This window comes from Taurulus bubalis (genome assembly GCF_910589615.1).
Source record: "Taurulus bubalis genome assembly, chromosome: 14".
Taxonomy (NCBI): Eukaryota; Metazoa; Chordata; class Actinopteri; order Perciformes; family Cottidae; genus Taurulus; species Taurulus bubalis.
Genome location: NC_136602.1, coordinates 20809962 through 20828877, shown reverse-complemented (window position 1 = coordinate 20828877; position 18916 = coordinate 20809962). Strand labels below are relative to the sequence as shown.

Sequence of the window (18916 nt, the reverse complement as noted above, 5' to 3'; positions counted from 1 at the left end):
TCAAGGTTAAATACACACTCTGCTGCAAGCCGTCTACGGTACACGTGGGCGCAAGCTGAGGGTTCTGCTGTTATACACAATGCAAAGTAATACAATGGCATTTGTGTGTGTTGCAGCTGCTGGATGGCGTGGGAGCCCAGCCTGGGAGCCTTCTTTGGCCCCGTGGCCTTCATCATCCTGGTGACATGCATCTACTTCATCTGTACCTTCGTCCAGCTGCGGCGACGCCCTGAAAAGAAGTACGAGCTCAAGCAGCTGACGGAGGAGCAGCAGAGGCTGGCCGCCATCGACGCGCCGACGCACTGCCACCAGGGAGCCGAGCCCGGGGCCCTGGCGGCCCCGTCGGGTGGGGGCCACTGCCCCGCCGGCTGCCCTGGCGTCCCCATCAACCCCGCGCTGCTGGCCAATGAGCACTCCTTCAAGGCTCAGCTCCGGACGGCGGCATTCACCCTTTTCCTGTTCCTGGCCACCTGGACCTTCGGGGCGCTGGCCGTCACACAGGGCCACTTCCTGGACATGATCTTCAGCTGTCTTTACGGTGCCTTCTCCGTCACCCTCGGCCTCTTCATCCTCATCCATCACTGCGCCAAGCGCGACGATGTCTGGCACTGCTGGTGTTCCTGTTGTCCTGGACGGAACGCCGACCCCTGCTCCGGCGCCCAAGGGCCCACTCCAGCGCGGCCCAAGGTCAACGTAAACGGAGACACCCCCGGGCACGGCCACGGCCACGGCCACAGCCACTGCCACCACGACTCACCGTGTCAGGGTAAAGCCCTGATGAGCTGCAGTCATAGCAGTTTAAGTCATTGCAAGCACGCCGCCCTTCCGTCATCGCAAAATCACGGCGCGTGTATGGCACCGGTGACGCCGTGCTGCGCCGCCCTGCATAGCCAGCAGCTGATGGAGGAGGAGCCGGCAGCCACGCACGTGCTGCTACATGCCGACCCAGAGGGTTACCGGCCGGGGATCCAGTTGCACCCCTGCCTCAAGAGCAGCGCCAGGACTAAAAGCCGTCACTTCAGCCGGCGGGCCGGGGCCGGTGCTTGCGGGGCAGGGAGCGAGAGGGAGTATGCCTATCACATCCCCTCCAGCGTGGATGGAGGCAGCGTGCACAGCTCACACACAGACAGCCCCCACAGCACGCACGAGCGCCACGCCCACATCTGCCCACATCTGGCTCACGAGGGCCACCATGACGGGCATCACACATGCCACGCCGCCGCGGCCACCACGCACGAGGCCCTGGCGTGCCATAACCCCTGCCACAGGCACATCTGCTGCGCCAAGGCAGACCTTTTCCCTTCCCTGTGCCCGGCAGAGGCCGGCGACACAGGCATCTTCCTGTGTGGCTGCGGAAAAGTGGCTGAGCAGGACCCGCTGGCGACACATCACCACCTGGAGATGCACGCCCCGCGCAGACAATCCTACCCCCAGAACCCGCCCAATCAGAATGGGATTCTAAAGGGGGGCCTGCACGAAGGACTCCTATACACTTCGGACAGCACAGGGAATATACGCACTGGACCCTGGAAGAATGAAACTACTGTGTAGTGTGGGAAACCCTGTTTCATCCCGCCCAAATGCTGGTTTCATCCCTCGCCTCCCTTTCTAAAATGAAAAAAAAAAGATATGAAATGAACAACATTTTAAACATCATAATCAGCGTGGGATGTTTTTGATTTTAATGTCCTCATGTTTGTATGTGTGCTGTTTTACTGTACAGAAATCTGATCTCACGTAAATGCTCCCTGAAGAGAACAGAATCTCCTCCACCAAGAAGAATTTATGAAACGTATGTCACACCAAACCATCAGATGTTATTGAAGGTATTTCCACTGTTCCATATTAGTACAGATATATATATATATATATATATATATATATATATATATATATATATATACAAGAAAATGAATGGTTGTATGTATGAATATGTGTGTTAGTGCTCAAAGGCAACACGCTGCAAGATTTTTTTACTCTATGAATCTGAACCCATCAAATAGCTCTCGATGACAGTGAACCTCCAGTACTTTAAAGAACTCTTGACATCCATGTTTTAGACAACTAAACCAGCAATTTTAGACTTCATGGGTATTTTTGCCATCCAGTCAAGCAACTGTGAACGTCAATTAGAGATTTTCTAAACACTATATACAAAGATGCTGTCGCTTTCCAGAGATGTGTGGTTGCCAGTTAAGTTATGAAAATTCAACGCAACAGAAAAAGAGAAGTGAAATTAAGCGTCCTCTTCCAGGTTGGTATTGATCGTGCTGTCCGTATGATGTCTTCACTGTTGTGTTTCTTTTTTCTGGAGAGAAGTAAATAGCGGCAGCTACAACAGCAACAGCTTTGTCCATTGTGAATAGAGTCATTGGATCCAGTCATTGGTTTTTATTAACACTGTGCCACATCAAGCCCGGCCCCCACAGCCAGTGTGCAGGTTTTTTATTCCTTTCAGCTCAGCTCACACATACTGTCAGGCACCAGCATTTAGATCTTTTAAAAAATCAACACTCAAAAGCTTTTTAGAAAAAAAGGGTGAATGTGATTATAGAAGAAACACCAAGTCGCTTTGGAAAACCTGCCTGTGACCAATGTAGGGCTGGATATCGGTACCTGATACCTAAAACTCTCTCAAAATAACCCAGTAACTGGTAGTATTGAAACTTCTCCAGTCAAAGGCTACCTGCATTTGATAATTTGTTTACCCAGATCAAGAAAAAAAATTCATTGCCCGCCTGCACACGGTTAGCAACCACTCAGCGGTGCTAACAGCGTGTGCACCTGCAGCAACAGTGCTGACAGAGCTAGCAGCGTTAACCTCGGGGGGCCTGGAGGCTGGTCGCTACGCTTCCATGACAACGCCGTCGGTCAGGCGATGACATCGACAGCGGTATGATGCGCTGTGCAGTGCGCCGGCGATTTGCTAGCTAGTGGAACTCACGCAGGGCTTCCATTCACATGATGGGTATCAAATGAAGTACCATATTGGCATCACTATCACTTTAAGGGTACTGGTATTAGTAATGTTGGAGGTCAATTTTTAAACGATACCCAGCCCTTGACCAATGTCCTATTATTTCTTCTTAAAAAAGACATGTAAGCCGACCTCACCCACTATTAGCTAAAGACACAAAAGGACACATGTCAGAAATAAGTGCAAATGCAGTCCCTTTATGTTTTCTTCTTCTTTTTCTTTTGTCTCACTACAGCCCTGAAGCATGCATGCCTTGTTGTGTGTAGCGATGTTTTTTAAAGTGTAAATGAATGCCCATCCATGAACATAGTATTTGCCTCGACTGCTGCAGCTCGCCGTATATTGTTTTTGTCACACTCTTGGATTAAGCCTAGTTCCTGACAAATATTGTATTGTTTCCCACTAGAAATCTCCATTTAACAAGACTAAGGGCGGGTTCACACCTTCAGGTTCAGTGCCTGAATCAAACTGGTCCGTCTTGCATTTGCCAACGCAAAACTCAAACGGTCCAGAGATTCTAAACAAAGGTGGACACTATTGACTATTGTGCTTTTCTACGCTGTGAAAAGAATGTGGGGATGAAACAAAGTTGTTAAATGTTATTAAATTAGCAGCTGGCTAGTTGGTTAGCTTGATTCGACCATGCTTTTATGCAGCACCATTTGCAGAAAATGTGCCAATCAGTAGGCTTGTGGCACAGGGTCTAATCCGTCCGTCACTCGCCGTTGCTTGGTGACCACAGAGCTGCCGACCGCTCGACAAACTAGTCTTCTAATGGCGGGGAGGGAGGCAAAAGCGCTAGCTAGCTAGTTCTAATCGCATTCATCAGTCACTGGAACGGGAAAAGCAAACCCTTTTCTAACCAATGGAACATGAACAACAGCGTGTAGATAAATGGTACGCGTCCTGTGAATCGCGCCAGAGTTCACTTGACAGCAGTCATGAGGAGGACCAGAGGGTTCGGGGGTTAATGCTCTGAACAAAACCGGTGTGAACGCGCCCTGAGTTGATCCTAGAATCCAGCCCAAAAAATCACAATGCTCTTGGTTCTGCTTTGGAAGATAACTTGTGTCAAAAGAGGCCAAGGTTGAAGTATCGCTAGTTGTTTTTTTTGGTTACCATGACGGTCACATTCTCTTTGAAGAATTGCCACTCAAAAGAGAAGGCAAAATAGGTTTTGTATTGATCTTGAAGCACTTGTTTGTTTTATGAATGATGATATTGAGTATGATACTCCAGACAAAACCACTCATACATCTCGTCAGAAAAGCCAAACTTAAAAAAAAACATATATATATATATATATATATATATATATATATATATATATATATATATATATATTGTACACCCAAGAAGTGCATATAATCTCACAGCAAACCCTGCAAACCACCTCAGCATGCACACCATCTCTTTATCCATCTTGTGCACTCTTGTCTGTGTATATAGAATCAGTTTCTGATGAATTATTTTATATGAGATTTAAGATATTTAAGAATTAAATAAGTCAATATGTAAAGAAAGTTGTATGGGGGAAAAAACTGACCTCTCAATGTTAATACTCAGTATCTGAGTTTAGAAATGTCCTTTTTGTTGTTGTTTTCTAATGAATGTTTTTTTTCTGTTGCAATTTTAGTTGACTTCATAAAGTATGCAGACTCGCTATGTGTTGTGAGTTTATCCTGTCATATCAGAAATAGAAAATGCACTACCCATGAGAACGCTTGGCCTGCCAGGACAGAATTTACAGTATGTTCATCATGGAAACATTTGCTCAGACAGAAATGTTTGAATAAAAAAAGAAAGTGACAGGAGAAAAGAGAAAAATATTAATGTGATACTCCTTTTATTTGGATGGCAGGCTTTGAATACTGAAAGGAGGCCCCTACATCAGAGATTATGCATTGAACCTCGTAGCTTTGCACAGTTATCTCCAGGGTCTGGGACAAAATGGGATATTATGGGGCCAACCTATTAAACAGTGGCCCGCAGTCGATCACAGGATACGGGCTCCTTTGAGCCGCCGTAGATCTGGCAGTCGATGGGCCCCGGCTTTGTAGTCGCTGGAAAGGGATTTGTAACAGTATCACAACAAAACATTTGAATTCAGCCTCCCCGCTAAACCCACATTCGGCTGAGAGGACAGTGGAATAGGTTAATCGCTGTACAACGTGTGTGTTTGCTGGTGGTGTCTCAGTAGCAGCCTGAGACGATGTGTTTGGTGTCATGGGCCACCGTAGGCCGACTTCTGTGTTGTCATCAGTAGCAGATGTACTGCCCCGAAACGAGCTTGCTGACTCACCAGACGGCTGCTGGAATATTCACCTGTGGTACTGTGACAGAAACCTGAAAGCCAGTTTTCACTTTTTTCTACATTGACACAGATTCCAATAAATGTATTTTTTCACCATGCAACGGATGAGAGCATCTTTGGCTTTGTGTTTGGTCTGCGAGAGCGAAGAGAGAGAGAGAGAGAGAGAGAGAGAGTGCATTTAACTTACACGACCGTGAATGTGTGGTTTTTCTTTTTTTTTCTTTAACTCAATTCTCGCCGTAACGTGTTTATTTCTTCTGACAGCGTGATGGAGATTGAGATGCCTGACGGAGCCGCCACAGGGGAGGAATTCAAATGATAGCAGGCTTGACTGCCGCTGTGTGTGTGTGTGTGTGTGCGTGTGCGTGTGCGTGTGTGTGTGTGTGTGTGGTGCATGCCTAGACCTTGTACACATACATGCGCAGGTGTCCATGTGCACGCATCGCCCGGGAAATGATACGGTGTGTCTCTCCGTGCTTCGCAAATCACAGCCAGGTTTGACGGGCCATGAAACGCCTGAGCACATTTCAAATGCAGCTGGAATTTTTTCTTTTCTTTTCCGAGGCCACGTGGCTCACCCTCCCCCCAATCCCCCCCCCAAACCCACCTCCCCCACCCCTCCCATCAGATTATTTGTCTGACTGAAAGCCATGTGAAATGTCAGACCCCATCTCTCCTTCTCTGTCTGCTGTGAAGACGCAGACTGAACATGGGTACTGCAGGGCGTCCATTAGAGGTGAGTCATGGACGTCTGAAGCCAGTATCCCCCCTCCCAAAAAAAATAAAAAATGAATGTGCTGCAGTGCCAAATGAGCTGCAGTGGTGGTTTTATCGATAATGAGTTAAAGGTTTTAATTACCAAGGGAATCTTTGAAGCAATGAGTGTGTGTGTTTTTTCTCACAGAAAGTGCTGTCGCTTTCAGCGAAACCACAGCGTCAGTAAAGCAAAAAAATAAAAAAAGAAGATGCCTCACCATGAGGCTAAGACTGCAGGCCGCGGTCGCTTGGCGAAGGGAGAAATTGGCCCAGGATGGCATCTGTTTCATTAAAAATTAATCTGGTTTTCGTAACACAGATGTGTGTTTATGATACAATTAACTGTGTTTTAATTTACTGTTGTAATAAATAGGTTTGTAAATAGAGAGCATGAGCAGAGAGGGGGGGGGGGGGGGGGGGGGGGCGCATGTGTGCTCCATGAGGAGACAACGAGTTGCATGCACTTCTTTTACCTGTGGGGTAAAACATGAATAATAGGATCTGGAACAACAAGCAGGGATGCACGTGTACAGTCTGATCTGATTTACGTGGAATGGCGTAGGGAGTGTGACATGTGTGGGGGTTGTGATTTCAGAGTCTCTTTGTTGGCCCATCTCTTGACACTTGTGGGAGAAAAAAAACCTGCTTTTGTCTCTCACTGACAGAGAGGAGAGGGGCTTCTTCAAGTGTGTAGATCAGCCTGTCGGATTATGTTTTCCTTTAATGCAGACACATGTATGCTTTGTCTTGCGTAACCAGGAATCATCTTCAATTTCGTATAGGTGGCGTTATCCTGTCTATATATGCCTTCGGCTCCCCATCTCTCTCTCTCTCGCTCCCTCTCTCCTCACACTTGGCATGTTTAGACGTTCTTCCTGCACCCCCGATAATGAAGCCCCTCTCCTCCAGCCCCATCCTTGGCAGACAAGACTTCTGATAGAAGGCTGTGATCATCATGCTAATGCCGTCCTTGACTTAAATAACATGCTGGTGGTAGACTTGCAGGAGTGAGAGAGAGAGAGAGACGGAGCAAGGGAGGATTTGGGTGGATAGTTCGAGGCTTACGGGAAGAGGGGGAACAGGAGTGAGGTGGAGAGATCAAAGAGGAAGAGGAGAGAGAAGGAGGTGTGCAAAACTTCTTATTAGATATCATCACTTGGGTTCTTGAAGCTACGTTTCTAATGGGGGTGTGTGTGTGTTTGGATGTGTGTGTGGGGGTGTATGACTGAGAGGCTATTGCAGTGGTGGAAAGTAACTCAGTACAAACTCATGTACTGTACATAAGACCCATATTTTACGCATGAATATGAATTCACTCATCTTTGGGAGTCCTCAGCCTGTAAGAATGGTTGTAAAATCTTCTGTGGTTCTCGATGACAATCACCCTGACAATGCCATAATGATGTCAAGCTATAGGCCATGGAGTTTAAAGCATATGGGTATTTACATGGCAGGGAGGGGCTAATGAAGAACACTGTTGCATTTTGGGAAATATAGGATTTGGGCTCATTTTAAATCCTGTTAAATTCGAAATTCTGAGAATTGAGAGATTTGCATCCACACAACTCCGGCACGGCAACGGCTGAGGGATGGCAGCTAACGGTGCTAACAGCGCTAACAACGCAATCAACGGCACGCGCACACATGAGCATGTGCTGCGGGTCCGGCTCGGTAAACAAAGCACAGGGATGCTCGGATTACAACACACACAGAGGGAGAGCGACTCCATTACTCCACTGAGTCTTTACATTGATAACAGATGTCTGCTGCTATATCAATGATCAGAATATTGAATTCAGCACCTTCTAAGCTTTGCAGAATTACAATGCTAACTCCTTGTACAATTTCATACTCTTTTCTGTCACGTTCATTTATCCTTCCACCTCACTCCATTTCCGTGGGATTTTTCTTCTGCCCGGTGAATGCAAAATCCGTTTTTTTCCCCCAGAGATTAGCGATGACGTCACAGTCACGGACCAGTGACGCTTACACCTACGACGTTTACACCTACGACGTCCTGCTGTGCTGTCATCCCACATAATCACTCGGAAGACGCGGCCTGCTGTTCCTTAAAACGTGCTCGTAACGTACTGTAGCTGTTTTATGGCGGGCAAAATGATGGGCTGGGTGCTAATGTGGTGCACAATGGGCTCAAGACGTGTGGGAGGGGGGGTCTCTTTGGTTCAATCTCTCAGCTTCCCTAGAAGACCTCTGAAGACGTACATGTGCCTGTCAGAGCACATGAAAGTAATGAACCCCCCCCGCCCCACCAACCTATTTTCCAAAGCTCAACCCCATTCTGCTATTTCACAGTGGCTTACTGTCAACACAGCCGCACCTGCAACTCAGTCTATGATGTGACAATCCGAGGTAGCTTCTCATTCTGGAGGACAGGAAGAAAAAAAAGGAAGCGAGTTTGACGTCTCGGTGAGTGACGCGTCTGAATATGACTTGTTTTCTTGTCACAGCCCGTGGCCCCCGCTGCGCTGCCGAGTTTCTTAATGCATCAAATCCTTTTGTGAGCGCATTGTCATGCAAGCCAAAGACTGAGTCAGGTAAGTGTGATTATTACTGCTACTCTCTAAACCTCAAAGCCGTGTGTTGGGTACGAAGTGGAGCCAGTGGCTGCCAATCTGTGTTGTTTGTGCGTGTGTGTGTGTGTGTGTGTGTTACGGTCTCGTGTCTCCCTCCCGCCTCCGCGACCCTCTCTCTCTCTCTCTCTCTCTCTCCCTGTTATTTATAGCTTCCTCAAATGGTGACGCAACATGGTTACCACTGGAAGGAAGCAAAGAATCATGTGACGGTTTTAGTGCAACAATCCGGTGGATTATGGAGGCCTAAGAGGCTGCAACATCAAGGAGTGAACACAACAGGCAAGCAGGCCAGCCTCCTTCTGGTCCTCCCTTCTTCAGAGGAGAGAGAGAGAGAGAGCTGGACAGACTGGTGGGCTTAAGACCAGGGAGCACGAAGGAGAGCTGAAGGGATGGAGATAGAAGAGAGGGAGGAGTGAGGCTACAGTAGCGGTTTGTTACGGTCGTGTTACATCCTAAACAGTAGCCAATAAGCGGCGTTCACCTCCTCTACGACCAGGAAACAGAGGTTTACCCTCTAAACAGAAGGATCAAAGTCAAACATGACATATACTACTTCACATTTTTTCTAAAGTTTGGGTTCAAAGTCAATGGGTTCTTGAATGTTTTTTTGTCCGATGACAGAAATAAGGTTAATACAAGTTTAGGAATTTAAACATTTTGTCCATCCATCCATCATCATGGGAGCCAATCCCAGCTGACATTGGGCAAAGGCGGGGTACACCATTTTGTTTTCGTGTCTGAACACATCTAATCCTTTTCCATTTCCTATTTTACCCATGTAACATTTCTAGTTTCCCTTATTGTTTGGCGGGTCCATTCAGGACGAGAGCTGGGTCGCCGAACAAATTCACCAAATTTCTTCCATTGTCCTGCGTTTAACATTTATATCTGCAGTACAAAGTTGAGCCACATGAGGGAGCCTGAACGTTCATATTTTTGACCTACTCATTATGTTCTGTTTTACTCATGAGAGGAAATAAAAAGAATGTAAGAATGAAGTATTTTTTCATGACCCAGCTGCGACTAGCTTTCATCATGCAACTACACCAGACAATCCATGTCTGTGATTATAGCCAGTGTGAAACCTTTTGTGTCGCTTTCAGGGCTCCATATTGAAAAACCATGAAGGCCCGTATTTTGGAAAATTTAATTTACACCGAAAGTGGTTAAAGCCGTGAACTGCAACCTTTAGCTGGGGCCCCATCTCTCATCTCAGTCTCTACTCTTACTGTCTAATAAAGGAATACAACAACAACAACAACAACAACAACAACACACTAAAATAGAAAGAAAAACAGGTTTACAGTCTTCAAGACCTCACGCCACACCAACAGTTTGGTGTGGCGTGAGGTCACGTTGGCTGTTGATTGTTGTTTGTCTCGTCTAATGTCTAATGTATGCACCTTCCACCTAACAAAATTCCTCGTTTGTGCAAACATTCCTGGCAATAAACGGTTTCTGATTCTGATTCTGATTTTCTTTGAGTGGTCCTCAGCATTTCTCAAATCTTGTCTACAACCCTGGGTGCAATGTTTTTTCTCTTCATTTTAGACTCTACCTTCCCTCGTTAGGGATTCATGGCACCGGCTGTGTACCCCAGAAAGGCGACCCGTCTTCAGTTTAATTTGTTTTCATGAGCTCTGGGAATCTCCGATTGCAGACTACTATCAAAGCTTGGAGCATAGACGTGCGAATGCGAGCGGTGGTCCCCCCCACCTCAGTGTGACAGAAATCCAGTCCTCACTCAAATAACAGCTGCTGCCGCTCGCCCACCATGTAAAGGCAGACAGTGATGTTAACGTCGTCGCTTCACTTCAACAACGAGGCAAACGCATTGAAACATCTGACCTGTCCTTGGTTTCAGAGTTGTGCTCTGTTCCGCTTTCTAGACAGGAGTGCCATCTAGTGGTCAGAGTTGGTAACTCCATGTGTGGCTGGCATACAAGAAAAAGAACAAAACAAAGATTAATTCATTCATTATTAAATTATCGAGGCCAAAACACAAGTCAATTGGGAATTTCCACATGTTTCGGAGGTGTAATTGCGATTCTGATCTGCTCGGCACGAAATATCGTCTTGGCCAAGTGCAGCAGCAGAAGCAATGAGGTGGAGCATCTCTAAATCACATCCAGCTTTCACCCCAGACATGCCTGTTTAATAGAATTTTTATTAAGTGAGAGATTAACCATCTGAAGTAATTAAGTTTTCGCATGGAGGTGAGAAACGGAGGGCCCTGCTGACCCCTCCCCCTCCAGCCAAATGCAAATGTTTGCAGGGATACACTCTAATTTCCCCCTCTCTCTCTCTTCCTGTGAATCATTATCAGGTGGCAAGTCCACGGGCCGAGTTCATAAATGTTTGTCTTACTGTAACATATCAAGTCTTGCTGCAGCTATTTAGTATTATGCCACTACATTTTTAGGGCGGCTGTAGCTCAGGGGGATGAGTGGTCGTCCCGCCACCACAAGGTAGCCGGCTCGATCCCCAGCCCCCCCATAGTTCACACGTCGAAGTGTCCCTGAGCAAGACAACCGCCCCCCGGGTGCCCCCCAGGGCTGCCCACTGCCCCCGATCCAGGGATGGGCCAAATGCAGAGAAGAATTTCCCCAAGGGGATTAATAAAGGATACTTTCTTTCTTACATTATTTTGTCCGTAAGGCCTAATTAATATGCTTTCTTTTCCTTTTTTCCTTCCATGACATTTATGCCTGAGTGCTTCCTTTATTGCTGTGTTGCAGTAATATCATTGCAGCAGATGAACCGATTTATTTGCTCTTTAACAAGTTTGCCATGACTATGTGAGATGCTTGATAATGATGAAAATATTGTCGTTATTATTGCAATGTCGAATACTCTAGGTTTAGCATAATACTCAAGACTGCAAAGTAAAGCAAGGGAAGGTACATAATAGGGTAGAAATAAGGAAACTGTAGTACTTTAAACCACTGATGTTTTAATGTGGAGCTCACGCTGTGTAACAAGTCTCTGCATAGCAGATAATATGTTTGGCAAAACTCTAAAGCATTTCAGGGTTAAAAGTGAATTGATTCCTTGCGATCTGACTCACTGGGCTATAATGTGTGTTTTTGTAATTCAGCTTCAAAGTGTGGAAAGATTGTGCTGCCCTCAGCTCCACCTCAGGTCACATAGAGACCTGTGGGAAGATATAGCTTTACAGTAACGACACAGCAATCAAGACTGTTTCCATCGATGTTCTTTTGCCAGTGTTTGATTATGTAATTCCCCCAGATGTTACTGGAGGTCCACCCACTGAGAGCCTGTCACACCAAATGAAATTGGAAGAGTTGCCTTGAAGCAAGTGTTTTACTGTGTGTGTGTGTGTGTGTGTGTGTGTGTGTGTGTGTGTGTGTGTGTGTGTGTGTGTGTGTGTGTGTGTGTGTGTGTGTCTGTGTGTGTGTCCCTACTTTTATAACAAGGTCCTGGGGAGGAAACAAAAAGATGTCACCATTGCTTTGGTCAGATCCATCTCTCTATGTGGACGTCAACACCCTGAGCACAAAGTATTTTCGAGGGCCAACGGAACCTGTGGTGTAACACTACAACTCGAACACACTGCTCTCAACATCAAATCCTGCCGGGACGACTATGATGCGGCCTGTACTGTGCTTCAAATGTTGACGTCCGTGCCTACCCTAAAGCTAAACAGGGAGTTTAAATACTACGTTGCATGCTTGATTTCCCCTGATAATTATGATCATAGTTTCACATTTTGCCGACACCAATCTTCTTCCGTTCACTTACATTCTATGGAATAAAACGTGTATTTCAATAATCTGACCTGCCAGAGTTTTTTTTAAATAGACACATCTGAGAAGCCGTCATTGGAAACTGTTTGAAAAAATACTTTTGTACTCGGCCTCTCAATAGCCACTGGCTGCTAAACACTAGCGATGCTTACCCGATCTTTGAACTTCTAATTTTTTAAGAAGTTCAGTTTTTAAGAAAAATAGCAACAAATAGACCATTTGCCTCAATGTTTTCGGAGTTGAGAAAAGCGCCACAAACTGGTGTGACAGGAAGCTAGCAGCTGCAGGGGATTACTAGCTAGCTAGCTAGCCGGCCGGCTTCAGAGATTATGCTGTGAGCTGGCAGGAGCTTCTCTGCAAGACTGGTGGCGGACCTCTGGGTCTCTGGCGGGGGAGCAGAGGTTCATGGACTGTGGGATATAGAGCCCGGTGGCTGAGAGTCAAGCAAAGACCTGCACAGGAGCATGTTGGAGAACCAGAGGGAGAGCGGGAGGTCCGCGGGGGCCCTGCCCGCTATCGGCTCTCCTACAATGTCAACGCACCCCTGGGTGTGCGGCCTCCAACACGGGCCCCGGCTCTCCCATCATACCCAGTTTTAATAATAATAATAATAAGTAGTATTGTTTTATATATTCCCAAATGATTAATATAGATTTTTGTAAAACTGCCCATATTCAAAATCGACACAGGTGATTACTTACTAGTTGATGTTCCGTGTAGAACACATGGAAGGAAATAAACAGAATTGTTGCTGTGCCGCAGACGAGGGAAGGGATCTGTCCAAATTTTGTGAAAATGTCAACTAAATTGCTTTAGATTCTGGAAAAGAAAATGTAAAGAAATACAATTTTCCATCCACTAACTATGTTATGCAAATACTAGGAGCTGAGTGCATAAAATTAAGTGCTAATACATCTTTGCTGAATAAGTGGGCGCAACAACTTGCCTGAACCAAATTAGGAAAAGTGCCTGTCAAACCTAAAAGGAAGGTTACAGTCTCCTCTTTTGTCTCCTCAGATCTGATGTGTTCGTCTCTTCAGTGGAAGCCTGAGTGACGTTAGAGGTAGGTGAGATCTTTGTATTTCAGCAGATGAACAGTCCAGTTCCTTAACCCCCAATGAGTGTACTGGTATAAATCTTAAATGTAATGTAAAAAGACCATGGCGGATTCAACATTTGCATATCCCTGGCATAAAATCAATACAATCCGCTGCTAAACATGGTTCCCCACACTGCCCCTGCTCATTTAAACACAGCGCTTCAACGCCTGCGTACCTCGGTATGCCAAAGCATTTCTGGCTGCTTTGCTAAATCGGATATTCTCACAGGAGCTCCCCCGCTGAGACACAACCCCAAGCTTCACTTTTAAAGCATCATACCGGAACAGTCGACTCTAGGAACTCTTGACACCTCACGTTTATTTTTCTGGGGCACATCTGCCAGTGTTCACCATTCCCAACGGGTATTACAACTGTCCACACGCTTGACCTTCCAGCTTCGTCATGGTTCTGCTCCGTAACAATACTGTCCAGGCTGCACAGGTCAGCCAGCCCGGGATACCCACAGGATCTCAATTATGGGTCGCAGGCTTTTTTTTCTATTTCTGTGTGTTTTCGTGTCTGTCATTAGGTTATTTTTTATCTTACATTTTGTTTTATATGAATTGCATCAGTCTAGCAAGCAGGGTATATTTTGTACAATACTGAGTTGCTCCTTTATTTCAGATATGCATTGTCAGATATATATTTTATGTATTCATTTATATATATATATATATATATATATATATATATATATATATATATATATATATATATATATATATATATATATATGTATATATACGTATATATACTCTGATCTTGCACCTGAATAAATGTTGTAAGTGCATATATAAAGTTTCTGTTCCAAACATACAACATTTATTCAGGTGCAAGATCAGAGTCTGGAAACATTTTGATTACCTCTTAATATGTTGCTGGCGAGCCGACGACTCATAGCTAACGTTACTAAGCGCTGATGGTGCTAACAGTCCTAACAGTGCTAACGGTTCTTACAGCGCGAACAATGCAAACTATGGCAAAAGTGCAGGCAGAGCTAACAGCGTTTACCTGATGGGGAACCGTAGGGTGGATGCTACGCTTCCATTACGACGCTGTCGGTTGGATCGGCTTTGGCAGCTGTTACCGCCTTATGAAAGCAGTGCAGAGCGGCGGCTGTAAGCAAGCAAGTGGGGGACGCCCGCATGCTCACTAAAAGCATGCGTGGCTCTGCTTATTTTAACAATGCAAGGAGAAGCGTTGATAACAACTAATACAGAGGGAGAAGGACTTCGTTCTCTGTTCAGGTAGACATTACTCCACTGCATCTTTACATAGATAATCTTGTTTTTGCTGCTGTATTCATGTTCAGAATGTTAAATCCTGCTTTTTTTTAAAGAAAAAAAGTGAAACGATCTGGTCCTATAAAACTTTTACTGAGCAGTTATTCTTTCAAAGGTTTGTGCCCTCTATGGATAATGAAGACTCTGTGTCGGACACAAATCATCTATTTTCTGGAAGCATCACACAGAATGTGAGCTGGCTCTTATCCATGTATTTTATGATTTTGCCAAAATGTTGGAGGTGCAGACAGGTTCATAATTAGCTCCAGCAAGCGGCACTTATTCCAGCTTTGAAACAGTATTTGAAGCTGAAATTGGATCACTGTGTACTACACAGTGACTTGGGATGTATAGACGTCACATTAGTCCAGTAATAAGGCCACTTTTCAATATCTAGATAAGGTTTCTGCTGCATCATGTCTCTCTACATCACCAACTCTGATTGAATCAACTAGTTTGAAGTAAACATGTCATTTAATTTGGTCTTTTTTGCATTGATTTGAGTCACAGTAATAAGCCTTTTTTTTTAAATAAAAAGGTTACAAAAAATGTGTAAAAATATTTTATTAATATGTCGCATTACATACCATGCATCTAGATTATTCCTTGAGTCAGAGATGAACTGCAGTGATAAGCAGCTTCATCCTCAATCATACCCAAACAAAAAGCTCTGTTCCATCACTATCACATCGTATTTTTACATACTTACCTTACACTTCTGTTGTGACTTTCAAACAAGGTTTGAACCCAAAAGCATGACTCACAGACAGCAGATGGAGTTAAAAAAAAGGATTCTTGTTTGATGTGACAGGCAAACCATTCCCAAAGGGGCATAAAAGAGCAGTCAGAAAGGCTGGAGCGCAATGGTTTGGATGCCTCAGTAGACGATCTGAAAATGTGTAGGTGGAAGTGCAGCCCAGTCGACAGGAAAAATGTTGGCAATGTACATTTCTGAAAACCCCGGGATACTTTGGACGTCAACGTTTCTGAAACCCAAAATGCGTTTCATAAATACCTTTCATGATTGCCTTGTTTCTCTTTCAGAAACACAGAATGCCACGTGTTTTGTGAAATGATTGGTTTGGTTTTGGCAACAAAGCTAATTGGTTAGGTTAGAAACAACAGCATGAATACAAGTGCTGTTGTCCTAGGACCACTTTTATTCACAATTTATATAAACAGTATCGGTCAAAATGTGCCAAATGCAAATTTTCACTTTTATGCAGATGATACTGTTATTTACTGCTCTGCTCCTACACAGTTACATTTCAGGGCAATGTGATTGAGTCTGTATCATCATATAAATACTTGGGATTCTTAATTGATGATTCTCTCTCTTTTAAACCTCCCTTTCAGCAACTTGTGAAGAAGTTGAAGGTGAGGCTTGGTTTCTATTTCAGAAATAAGTCGTGCTTTTCTTTTGATGCTAAAAAGAGACTTGTTGCTGCTACTTTTATGTCTGTGATTGATTATGGTGATGTTTTATGCATGCATGCATCATCTCAATGTCTTCACTCCGTGGTTACTGTCTACCATGGAGCATTGAGGTTCATAACAAATCTTAAGGCCCTTACTCACCATTGCTCCCTGTATGCAAGGGTTGGTTGGCCTGCATTGTCCAGACTAAATCATTGGCATGTCGTTATTTATAAGGCAATTCTTAATGTTCTTCCATCTTATCTGTGTAAGTTAATTTATCAGAAGAATGCTGGAAGCTACTGTCTTCGCTCCCTGACATATGCGCAAGGCCTACTCTTGCTATCTGTCCCCAACGTCCGTCTCGAAATGGGAAAAAGGGTTTTTAGGTTTGCTGCTCCTGCGGCTTGGAATTTGCTGCAGACTGATTTGGGTCGACGGGAGCTGGTCTCTTTAGGTGTTTTTAAAAATAGATTGAAAGAGTTGGAGGAAGGTTCATCTGGTAGATGTTTTTGACTGAGGTATGTGCACCTGTGTGAATTAGGATACGATGTCTTGAATCTTAGTTTTGGTTTTACTCATGCTGTGATCTAAAAATGTTCTGTCACTGTTTTATGTTGTATGTCTGAAACTTTGTTTATACTACTGCTGTGTTAGCCAGGACACTCTTGTAAAGGAGATTTTTAATCTCAATGAGGCTTTTCCTGGTTAAATACATTTTAAATTAAATTAAAAAAGAAACAACAGCATGATTTGTGTTCAAATAATGTAAGAATCTAACGCAACAACAGAAACAAACGTAACAATGTAACTGGCATAAATATATGGAAATCCCTCTTGGCGGATTTTATTAAGCAACACTATTTAAATCGTAACAATGTTATGTAACAAATTCAAAGCTCACACTTAATTTTGGTTTCACATAGGAGACAGACAGTGGTCTCCTGGGAGGAAGTCCTGTGTTTGTTATGCTGCGTTCTCACTGGACGCGACACAAATGGTCGCGTCGCGCTTACCACTTCAGTTTGGTCGCGCGAGTGAAATGAGGGTGTTCACACCAAACCAAAGACAAACGCACCGCGACAAGGGGGCGTGGCTTATCCCGTTGCTTCTCTCCGTGAAAAATAGTTATCTTTTCCGGTATTGACTATGGAATAAATAACCACTAGTTCTGCTTTATACTTGTTGTGGATGTCCCAAACATGTCGGAACATGAAATGCCCTCGTGTTTGGGTTCATAACATCATCCGTAGCCGCACACAGCTCTGTGAATTTCACCGACTCCTCCAGGAACTGCGTCTGGCTTATCTTCGTAAAACGGATACCATTTCCTTCATCCACCATGGAAATAACCACTAGTTCTGCTTTATGCGTGTTGTGTAAACTCCACATACGTCGGAACATCAAACTCCATGGTGTCTGGGTTCATAATATTATCCGTATTCCCACAACAGTGTCTGAATGAAGCCGCTACCAGCGCTACTTCAGGCAGACCAGCAGCAGTTTGATTCAGCAACGGCAAGACCGGAGTGGTGACGGGCAGAGCTACTCAACGCTGATTCTCAACGCTGATTCTCAACGCTGATTCTCAACGCTGATTGGCTGACGCAACTATGACTTGGAAAATTTCAACTTGTGTCGCGTCCTTCGCTCTGTTCGCGCCGCCTCAAACGCGCCAGTCGTGTCGCCCGCTGGAAATGTCGCGCCTTCGCAACCTGAAGCGTCTGTACATTGACTTTGAATGTAATCTGGTTGCGCGAGAAAATCATGTCGCGACCGGTGTGAACACAGCATTCGACCCATCCACCGACACTTCCCTTCCACCCTTTGAGGACTTTCTCGTTATCCTCGTTACTAAAGCAAAAAAGCTCCATAACGAAGAACGCATTCCAAACTCCGCCAATGTTTTGAAATGGTATACACTTTCTGTCTCCAAGGTGGGTGTGGTCAATGCGTGCTGTAGCTGAAGAATGAGTAGCATGTTTGATTGGAGGTGACAGACAGGTGAGTTAGTGACTGCCTGGCAATTTGAAAAAGGTAAGAGAAAGCAATGAATGATCTAAAAGGAGACTGGCAACGATCTCAAAGGACCATCCACCTTCCAGTCCATGATAAACCTGTTGAAACAGACCTGTTGTGACATCATTGATAGGGGTTGTGGCATGAAGTGCAACATTGCTTGGAAGTTTAGAACCCAAAAAGCAAATCGACCATTTTGTCATTCAGTGTTTCCTCACTGAATCAGAATGAAAGAAAGTTCAAATTACAAATACAGAAAAACGGGTTTGTCTAAAATATTTGACAACAGACAAAACTGAGCTGTCATAATATAATCGGATAACTTTGAATTCCAATGTCAAGCTCGTCCCTGCCAAGCACTTCCTCACATTAATGATTCAGCTGTTCCCAGCAGCGAGGAGCTGTGCAATATTTCCACATTAGCAGTTAATCCTTTTGAAGATGAAATACTTTCTGAATGCATCTCTCAGTTGGCTACTGCACAATGCCAATAAGGATCAAATAGATGTCCTTGTTCTCGAGTAATAAGTCAATGAGGGGACATGCCAGAATATGCATGATCACATTAATTGCCTGGCTGCTAAAGTAAAAGTATTTTTGTCTATTATCTCAACATGACAGGACGCTGAGCCGTCAACAAATCTAATAGTGGTTCCCCTCTGCCCGGCTGGAGAGACCTCTCTATCACTT

At 44.7% G+C, this 18916-nt stretch overlaps 1 protein-coding gene across 1 annotated transcript in view; it reads left to right on the top strand.

The window, feature by feature from the left end:
• The window catches only part of adgra1b (adhesion G protein-coupled receptor A1b), a gene marked incomplete at both ends in the record, with an annotated part of 158145 nt that extends 156594 nt beyond the window's left edge, over positions 1 to 1551 (top strand). The window contains one exon of the mRNA XM_079229808.1: positions 117 to 1551. Within this exon, the coding sequence (XP_079085934.1) occupies positions 117 to 1551 (1435 nt within the window). The remainder of the gene's footprint in view (positions 1 to 116) is intronic.
• Between the last annotated feature and the right edge of the window lie 17365 nt (positions 1552 to 18916).